The sequence below is a fragment of the Osmerus mordax genome, chromosome 8, assembly GCF_038355195.1.
Source record: "Osmerus mordax isolate fOsmMor3 chromosome 8, fOsmMor3.pri, whole genome shotgun sequence".
NCBI lineage: Eukaryota > Metazoa > Chordata > Actinopteri > Osmeriformes > Osmeridae > Osmerus > Osmerus mordax.
The window spans coordinates 7,362,743-7,373,312 of record NC_090057.1 but is presented as its reverse complement, the minus strand read 5'-3'; the positions used below and the strand labels follow the sequence as shown (position 1 = coordinate 7,373,312).

The window sequence follows — 10,570 nt, the reverse complement described above, 5'->3', positions numbered from 1 at the left end:
CCCAATGTTGATTTCTACCTGTATTTCTTTCTCTCTATACCCTCTCTCTGTTTCACTCCATCTCTCTTCTTGGGGTGTTGAGGGCTCCATGTGCTTCGCCTTTGACTGACATAAAATATCATCGAGGAGTGGATTGTTGCCCATGCACCTGTCTACCTGTCCAACCATCCATCCATTTATCTCTTTATCCATCAATCCGTTCATCCCTCCATCTCTCCTCAGTTAGTTTTTTACTATGGTATGGCCAAAGTGCTGTATCAGGCAGGCAGAGGGGGACAAAGAGAAGCATGTGTGTCTATGCGTGTGTGTGCGTGCACACGCCTGCTTGTGTGTGCGCTTGGGTATGTGTGTGTGCAGTGCTACACGTCATTAAGCATGGTTATCGAATCACCTTTATTTTAATAGAATACATTTGAACAGAAACACTCTTGCGTCTAGTTTATCGTTCTTTGTTGTTGTTAAGATCTTAATCACAGCGAGTGCTTTCCTCGCGTCCATCGATGACTCTTGCACACAGGTGGGGTGCGCGCATTCCTCTACAGAGAGAGATCGGGTGCACGACGAAGACGCGCACCTCGCAAAACATCTCCTTGGGAACAAAGACTTAGTCGGCTGCTGCTGGTGTTTTGGTAGGTAGGCTAGGTGGGGGTGTGGGAGGAGCATCACTGACAGGAGGACAGGGGAATGTATAGGATGTCTTCCCTTATCTCTCTTTAAAATGACATGACGTCATGGGCTCTAGGAGGTCTGGCCAGTTTGAAAGGGGGTGTGACCTGGGCGCGCTAACGAGGTTGAATGACAGGCACGTTTATGTATTAAAGGTACAAGCTATCAAAACGTTCAAATGGGGTGTCAAGACAAATAAAGCGTGGGGGAACACCTGTCAACGATTCACACAACAAGGCTATGCTTGTGAGTCGCACTAGTCTTCTGTTGATCAATACACTCTGTTCCCAAACGGCTGTTACACATGGAGGGCATAGGACACCTGTTACAACTATATCCTGATTGTATAAACATGTACGAATGCAACATATAACTGTCTTAATAACAATTGATCCACCCCTATCTAATCATGTACGCAGCATTGTCCCTATGACACGATCCTACTATCTTTTAAATCAATGTGCTTTCCACCTAACAAGTCGATATAGTCTGTCCAAACGTATATTACCTATATCTGCATATGGTTGTTTTGTGTTAAACGTTCTATGTCTGTGCCTGTCCGTCGACATGTCAAGACGTGCGTTCCTCACACACATTTACAAGCCCCAACATGTCTAGGTTGATGTACTGTAGCCTACTGTAGATGGAATCCAGGCCCTTGTCTCTTTAAAAGGCGATCCCATTCACGGGTTTGAGGGGGCTGGTCTGTTACGCGGCGGTTGCAACGTAATCCCTGCTATTACTGCTGTATAACTTTGAGCTTGTTGAAGACAGCCACTAGACGGAATGTGCAAAGTAGATACATTTGTGTGTTTGTGTACTAAGCCTGAGATAGTGCACTCTTATTTTACACAGCGTTCTATAATTTCACGATTCCTTCGGTAAAGGTTACTACGGTAGACTGACCACATCATTCTCGGATACCTTCGTTTTTTTCTATTGACACTGACAACAAACGAATCTTTTTTTTCTTTAACCTAGTCTTTTATAAGAAGGATTTGGGAGAGAAAGGAAAATTGTAACCGTGATGGCAAAGACAAGAGGTATGGAGCGATGCAGGAATTAGTCGCTCGTTGTTCCTCTGTATACAGCGCGCAGTGACCGTGCAGAGCAGGGTTTTTCTCCGCGGCACCTCGCGCACCAGAGCGTCTGGATTGTTCCCGGAGAGTGCTCCATCCAGTGTGATGACGTTTTGCCACTTTCTCAGTGGCCATTGACGAGGGTATTTCAAGTAGGTGTATTCGATTACGTTACTTTGGTGCTTGATTTGAGCTTGAACGCAGAGGTGCTATTCTCTAACTGAAGAGCAAGCTTAGTGATACATTGTGGCGTACATGACTAATGTAGCGTAGCCTAGGCCAATTGATGCAAGTTAGGCTCATTACTGGAAAGAAGACTTTTATATTGCAATTACTTTATTATGTCTAAAGTATCCCTCGTCTAGTGTGGGAATTGTCTACCCACGTGAATGCTTTATCTATAGCATTCTCTATCAATAGCAATATTTCCGACCGTGGTTTAAAGTCCTAATCTTTGTGTTTGGTGCTTGTTCTGGTTTTTCTTCAGGGACTTATATTTCAACCAGCGTTCAGTTCTCAGCTCAGTTCAGTTTTCAGTGGCCTTTCGCCGCTGCTTGTCTTGAACTGTAACAAAGAGCGGGGACGCGCATTCATGGAATGCGACTTTGACAGCTCTCCACTTCTTATCTATTGACTTTATCAACGGGCAAGCGGGAACGTGCGAGTGAGTGAAGGAGATGGCCGAGGTTCCAGACCCTGAGCCTTTATCTGACCTGGACGTGGCGATAGATCCAGACTTCGAACCACAGAAACGGCCGAGATCATGTACCTGGCCGTTGCCAAGACCCGAGTCAAACGCGGCTAAACCGGAGAGCCATGACACGGATATCATACCGGAGGAAGAGGACGATGAAGAGGACAATGCCACTTCTATGTGCATCAATGTCAATGGCTCCAGCGTGACTGTGGAGGACCAGAGCAGCAGCAGTCCCGTAGCAGAAGGACTGCTCGCCTCCCTCAGCCAGGAAAACGGAGGCTCCCCGCTTTCCTCTCACTCCCCCACGGCTACCTCGGGCGCTCTGAACACCAACGGTCCGGGAGCGCAGCAGACTCCTCGGAAGTCTTCGTCGCGCCGGAATGCGTGGGGGAATCTGTCTTACGCCGACCTGATCACCAAAGCCATAGAGAGCACGCCAGACAAGAGACTCACCCTGTCACAGATCTACGACTGGATGGTGAGATGTGTGCCGTACTTCAAAGACAAAGGCGACAGCAACAGCTCGGCTGGGTGGAAGGTATGTTACAAACGCTGCCCCCTCCTTCTCCCCGTGTTAGCTAAACAACAACAATAATAAGAAACACATGTGGATCGCGATTAGTGCTCTCGCGCATACACACGCTCACAGTCTTTCACTCACTTTCTTTCTCACTTTTTTTGGAAGTGGGTGGACTGTTCGCATGACCACAATTTAAAGTGCGGTACTGTCACATGGCAAATCAAACCGAACTGTCAACGTTCTAACCACCCTGACAGAACAGAAGGTATAACCGCTGCCTACAAGTAGGCTATTTGGATTGACTCAATTGGTTTAGGATGCAATTACATAAGGCAATGTACTGTACTGCAAATGATCCACTCTGCAACACCCGCAGGTAAACAATACTTGAATATTAAGCTTGAACGAATGATAAAACAGTTAGGCTATTAATATCATATGGCTTAACCGATCAGAAAAGGCATTTAGCCTTTCTGTAGTCAGGAACCTGTCAGTGACCAGGGCCACAGGGGCAGAATCTCGTCCTATAGGCCTATTTGTTATGTAAACGTTGACAAGGCCAGGGCCAGGGCCAGGTACGGCCAAGGTTGTTGATCCTGCAGGGAATTGCATAAGCACTCTACCGTGAGGTTGGGTTAGCGGGCCCGAATAGGCTAGAAGAAAGACTACCTTCCAAAAGAATGTTCTGGTCGCCAGGGCCGAGGCGGCAGGAGTGGGCTAGACACATGGACACCAGCCAGAGAGAGAGAGAGAGAGAGAGAGAGAGGGAGAGAGAGGGGGTGGAGGTGTCCTGGGGAATAAGTTCTGGTCGCCGTAGAAGCTTTAGCATGAGTTATGGCTGAGCTCTGGCGGTGAGAGGTCTGTAGGGTCATGCGCTCCAAAAGGATTGAACTACACCAAGGCCACGTTCATTGTCACCCCGCAGGGCTGACGCTTGGGAATTTTGGGCATGAAGGCCAGAAGGGTTAAGGGCTCGAGTTTCAGACGAGGGCTGTTATTAAACCCAGAGCTGGGTAACGTAGAGATGTCCTTACTATACCTCCCACCCCACAAGTTTATTTTACAGTTCTGCCATTACACAATTGGAGCACACACTCCAGCTGTTGCTTTCGAAATATCGTCTAAATTCCTATCAGGCTTAAATTACTACGATCATATTTGCGCAATGATCGGAGGCGCGTGAGCACAACCATGCATGCTCTCCAAGCAGGTATAGCCTGGTGTGCGTAGTTGCGCGCGCCCAATAAAGCGCTACGAAACCGCATATGCGTATGAGCTGTTCCTATGGAAGCGCAAGATTGTCTTCGTCGTGACAAGGCTACGGTTCAGAAGTCTAAGATAACCATTGTCTCTACATTATAGTGCCTTCTGGCATTAGTACCACCACATATGAAACTAGAAAGCAGATCATGCCAGGTGCACAATTCTGTATGCCACGGATAGGCTACTGTGCGTTTTGTTTTCCCTCAGAGCCTGTTTTATTTATTTATCTCTTTCTCAGAAATTCTCAAGGTTCCTCAGCTCAGGGAGCTTAGAGGGACACGTGAGGTTCAGGCCAGACATCTCTGTCAAACAAATCTGCTCTGAAAAAGCAGTTAAGCCTGTTGTCATCCATCTTAAACAGTGTCTCTAAACATGTCACCTCTTTGATTCAGTCACCAACTCATTCTAAACCTCTTCCCACAGACATCCATTATTTCAAAGTTGTAAACAATATTCAATTTTGTTGGCCTATGTCGTACTAAAATATGTGTGTGCAAGTCAGTTCACAATCAATACAAGCATATTTCCATGAATTATATTAATGAATGACAAAACAGAAAGAAGTTGGTGTTTGTCTGAAGTTTCTGTCTCCAGACAGACAGTCAAGCCAGGTTTTCTCAGGGAGGCAACAGTAGCCTGGAGGGCCAGGACTAGCTGGGAGCTGCTGAAATGTGTACTAGAGTGTTAGTGGTGTGTGGCTGTGCTGGAGAGGCTGGGAGCCCAAAATAGAGCCTGTAAACCTGCCTGAAATGCAGTCAAGTGTGTGTCTTCATATGTGCTTCTACATTTGTGTGTATGTGTGCTTGAGAGAGGGAGATTGTCTATGCGTGTGTGTCTGTGTGTCTGTGTGTGTGTTCCTGGCTGTGCTCCAGTGAACTTTGTGCCTGGGTGTTATTAACCCTGATGCAATGCCACCCTGCTCGTCGCCCGGACGATTCAACAGCTGTGGGACTCAGGCGTAGACTCAGTTATGTAACACACGCCACACTCACCTAGAAATACACACCAGCACACACACACACACACTGTTCGTAAATAAACAAACATATGCAGAGAAACACACCTAATATGAGATATGTATGTTGTGGTCTGTCATGTGTACTACATACATTCCAGAATGGACATGATCAGATCCATAATACAATAAGTTTGTTTGCACACTTAGTCTGTGTATGTATCTATGCATGTGTGTGTTAAAATATAGATTGTGTGTGTGTTTGCATATTGTTTGTTTGTGTGTGACTCTGGACTGACAGTGACATGAAGAAAATTCATTCATAATTCATAATTTCAAAATAAATACACGTATGAGTCATGTTTCATTCATTCAGCATGGTGTTAATGGGCCGTATGAGAGCTCATGTTCCATCTCTAAGACAGGAACAGGTAATGATCGTCAGCGTATTGTCTTTGTTTAGTCAAACCTTTACACCTCTGATTCTGCCAACGATACCCCCTCATGCTCACACACACACGTACATACATAGACACATACACACACAACCTGAACCTGCCCTCCATCACCCTCCTGCCCCCCCCCCACCCCTCTCCATTGTCTGGCACAACACTGAAAGCAAACCCCTATAAAATATCATCAGAGGTGATTATCATTTTAATGGTCCTCTCTACCATTCATTCTCAATGTCTGCAGGGGTCCAGACTCAGCCCCAGAGTGATTAGGCTACCTATGAGAGGGAGGGGGGGGGGTTTGGGAGTAGGAGTGTGTGTATGTGTGTGTGTGTGTGTGTGTGTATGTGTGTGTGTGTGTGTGTGTGTGTGTGTGTGGGGGGTAATATAACAGAAAGCCATTAGGGTTTGAAATGTTGTCCCTCCCAGTGTCCCTTAGAGAGGAGTGACATTGTAGGGGAGCTTGTAGGAAGAGCAGTTGATGCCAGTGTTTGAGTCAGAGAAATCCCCCCTACACACACCCCAAAAAATGTCAGTCACCCATGGCTAGTTTCAAACATACAGAATCCGATTACATAGATAATAAGAAACGTTCTGGTATGGTGTGTTTGTGTGTGAGCATGATTGAGCACGCCCCCCTCCCCTTTCCAAAGATAGGGGTTTAAGGAGGGGTTGAAGAGAAAAAGGCAAGGAAAGAGGATGTGAGTGTGAGAGAGGAAAGAGAGATAGAGAGAAGGAAGAGAGAGAAGGGGGGTAAGGGTTAGTTGTGGGGAGATTAACAAGCTTTGCTCGAAAGAGGTGTATTACAGCGAACCCCTGGCAACAATTTCCTAATAGAGTCATGTGGAGGGGGTAAGAGGGGGGCGGGGGGGTCTAAGAGTTTGTTGGGGGGGGGTGGGTGGGTGGGTTGTGAGGTTATCGGAACCGATTCACTCAAGCATTATCTAAATAGTGTCACCAGTCAGGGCTGGTGTCCCACAAGGCTCAATTGTAGGCTCTGGTCCAGTCAATTGCCAATTTTAATAAGAATGCCCAAGGACCGAAGCCTTTCAGTTTGACTTCACATGCTGAAGTCTGTCTGTCTGTTTGTCTGTCTGGTGAAGACGCACACAAGGCAGGAGAAGGCCAGGGAGAGGTTGGTCATTGTCTGATGAGGTCATGTTTGTAGTTCAGGTATGGTGGGAGAGGCGAACATTTACCCAGCTGACAAATCTGTGTGATGCCACACACCTTCCTGTGTATGTTTGTGTTTTTTTATATATGTGTGTGTATGTGTGTCTATGTCTATAGTGTGTGTCCACTCTACATGACCAAACTGATGTAAAAACAGCCAAGATCTTTTTTTCTTTTTTGGAGCTGTCCCGGAGTTGCTTCTGCTCGTGTCACTTCGTCCGATCTGCGGCGCTCTCTACAAGAGGTGCTTCTCAATTATTCAATGCACTTTGGATTAATTCACATCACTGTATTAATTTTTAAGAGCTTGTTCTTGGCTGTAGGCTTACCCTGTCTCCTTCTCTCACTCTCTTTATTTTCTCTCCTTCCTCATATTTCTCTCCCTCTCTTTCCCTCTCTTTCTTTCTCTCTATCCCTCCCTTGGGGTGGTTCCTTTCCTGATCTCTGTATGCTTGTGCTTTTGTGTGTGAGTGTGTATGCGTATGCCTGTGTGGCTGCTTGTGTGTGTATGCTTGTGTTTGCGTGTCTGTCTGTGTGCGTTTGTCCTCGGCGTGTCATGTGGAGGAGCCAAGCCTTAGATAGGATCTCAGACACAATCACTCCCATGTCTCACATGCTGATTACACACCGCAATGACTGGCTTTATTAACGCATGCTGCCAAACTACGTCAGCGTGTGTCTGTGTGTGCATTAGATCTCCCTCTTTAAAGAAGGCATATTTATGTTAAACATGAACTCTGTGGCTGGTCTGAGTGTGACATATCATGCTCAGTATAATAGTTGATCATACTTTATTTTTAGCTGCTTCTGATGTTTTGTTTACATCAAACAGGAAGTGGCTAACACAAGGCAGGAAGTGTTTCTGGGAAGGGCCTGAGCAGAGTTGTGAGGAGCTGCACAAGCCTCCCTAATGACCTGTTAATGACAGCTTAGCACTCTCTTATCTTCTGTGTGTGTGTGTGCATGGGTTTGTGTCTTTGTCTTATTCTATCCATCCTTGTGTATGTGTGAGTCAGTATCTGTGGCGCCATGAAGATGAGCTGAATAATGTGTCATTCATACACACCGTTACACTAACATACCCTTTTACACACACTCACTCTCACACACACACACACACACACACACACACACACACACACACACACTAACCACTCACCCCCCAGCCGCAAACACATTAATATACCCTCTACCCCTACACATCGTAAAACACTACCACCCTCCGATACATACACATCTATATACACATTCCCCCCTCCCCATCCACTGTGCTCTGGGGATGATGGAACACACTATAAAAGGAGTCACGCGACGCTGAGGTCGCCTCTGCTCCACTCTTCGACTGGTACTTTCTGACTGGGGAGTGTGTGTGTTTCTGTGTTCCGGGGGGGGGGGGGGTGTTGTTGGTGGTCACAGTGGCAACAGTAGGTTTGCAGTCAAAACAGGCTAGCGACTGGGAACAACCTTTAGTTTGGGTGACAGCTGATCATAACGTCACCCTCTGATAAAGGATATGCAGATAGACACTCACGCACAGTGGAACTGCATATACCTTCCCAACTGCCTAGCTTCTTGGTGTCTGATAACCACATTGCTGAAGTGGCCCCATGTATGATAAACCCTTCCCCCTCTTCTTTCTTTCTCCTCCTCTCTGCTCTTCTGCTCCTCCACTCTATTCTCCTCTTTTCTCTTCTTTTCCCTTCCTCTCCTCTTTTCCTTTTCTCCTATATCCTACCTTTTTTCTTCCTTTCCTCCTCCCCTCCTCTGTTTACCCCCCCTCCTCTCCTCCCCCACTGTAATCTATCTAATCTAATGGCTCTCTCCTACACCCCACCTCCCCCAGAGCCCAGACATGTTCATATTTGATTAATCACACACACCAGTGGGGGACAGGGGTTAAAAGAGGGAGAGGGGTGGTTGGGTGATGGAATCATGTGTGTGTGTGTGGAGGGGTGGGGGCAGAGCTGTGGCTGTGAAGATACACAATCTGGCAGTTACGATGCCCCCCCCCCCCCCCCCCCCCCCCCCCCCCTGGTCTGTCAACCATCCGCCCTTCACCCGCGAGTGAGTGAATTAAAGTTATCATTTCTGAATTTGTCTTGACCCAGGGTTTTAAAACTTTAATTTGTTTTTCTTGCAAGCCTGTCTCCTTCAATTACCCCACTCTACACAGTGGCCACGCCTGGCCTCCTGATGGGTGGCTGGAGAGGGGGTTCAATTGTTCCTGATTACGATTTAATTGACTACAACAAAGCTAGCTTTTTGTGTCGGGGTGAATGAGAGAGAGAGAGACTGATGAGGAGAGATTAATGAAATATGACATACTTTGTGCACTTTCACATCAGAGAGAGAGAGAGAGAGAGAGAGAGAGAGAGAGAGAGAGAGAGAGAGAGAGAGAGAGAGAGAGAGGGAGAGAGAAACTGATCTTTCACTCTCTATCTCTATCTTCCTTTCATAGTGGTATAGGCTCAATATGATCTGATATGTGGTATCTGCCACTCACACACACTCATGCTGATGGGTTTCAGGTCGTACTGGTGGATGTGTACGGCCACCCTCCTTCCCTGTGTTGAGATGTGTTTTGGAGTCAACATGACAGGGGCAGTCCATACCTAGTGTGTGAAGTGTGTGTCATGTATAGGACAGGGGGGGGCAGAGGGGGTTGTCCCAGACAATCTATACCTTGGAATCATGGAGGGCCATATGCTTCACACTGAGCCTTCAACTTGAGGAAGTCAGATCTACAGCGTCGCAGGACTTTAGGAATGAGGCTGAGAATGTGTGTGTGTGTGTGTGTGTGTTTGGATGGATCAGGGGATGAAGGAGAGCCATTGTAAAGGCACTGAACACTACAGAACAGAGAGTGCAAGCTTATGGTAATAACTTCCATCAAAGGTGTGTCTGTGTTTGTGTGTGTGTGTGTGTGTGTGTGTGATGTGCACCCATGTGTGCATGCCGGCATCTCTAAGACAAAGCAATGTGGTGGAAAGCCAGGGCAAAGTCCCTTGTATTCAAGGGGTCATTTGCATGTGTTTAACATGTGTTGATATTCTGAAATCTACCATCATGTTACACAACATCAAGGTCATCATCAAGCAGAAGGAAAAACAGACAAACTCTGTCACAAACTCATTGTTGTCCACTTTAATATTAATATTGATATATTCCCAATATTGAACTCAATCTGTAGTATTTTTTAAGCATTGGAATCTAATTTGGACAGATCTTCATCAGATCAAGAATCAGTTTCAGAGTGTCTCAACCTAGACCCTAAACAATTAGGAAATGAAACATAATCTGACTCTAAAACAGCCCCTTGTTCTACCGTCTCCCTTTAACCATCCTGAGACTGCTCTTAATCATGAATTGTCCCATGAGGAACCTCCTATGAGGCTCTCCTATTCCTCCTCGTCCTTCTCCTCCCCTCTTCCACTCTTCTATCCATCTATCCTTCTTCTCTGCTTCCCTTCCCTCCTCCCTCACTTCCTCATCCTGCCCTCCTCCTGCCTGTCTTGTCTGCCCTCTTTTACAGGGCCTCATGCACCTGTGTGTTTGCACACCTGTGGTTCTTTATGAGGTGAGATATGGGTCAGGAGATCTGGGACAACCATAATTGCTCCCTGTGTTTGCTCACATGAATAAGCCCATGGATTGGTTTTGGTTTGACCTTCAGCCCAGTAGCTATAGATATATCTGTCCAGAATGGAGATATGGAGGACAGGCTGGACTTCCCCCTCGTTCAGTAGGAGACCTAACGCAGTAAAA

The 10,570-nt window shown here is 46.6% G+C and overlaps 1 protein-coding gene across 1 annotated transcript in view; it reads left to right on the top strand.

Moving 5' to 3' along the window:
* Positions 1-1,491: 1,491 nt before the first annotated feature.
* foxo3b (forkhead box O3b) overlaps positions 1,492-10,570 on the top strand; it is a 30,960-nt gene continuing 21,881 nt past the window's right edge. Inside the window, exons 1-2 of the mRNA XM_067241539.1 lie at positions 1,492-1,897; positions 2,233-2,980. Of these exons, the coding sequence (XP_067097640.1) occupies positions 2,423-2,980 (558 nt within the window). The 5' untranslated portion in view covers positions 1,492-1,897; positions 2,233-2,422. The remainder of the gene's footprint in view (positions 1,898-2,232; positions 2,981-10,570) is intronic.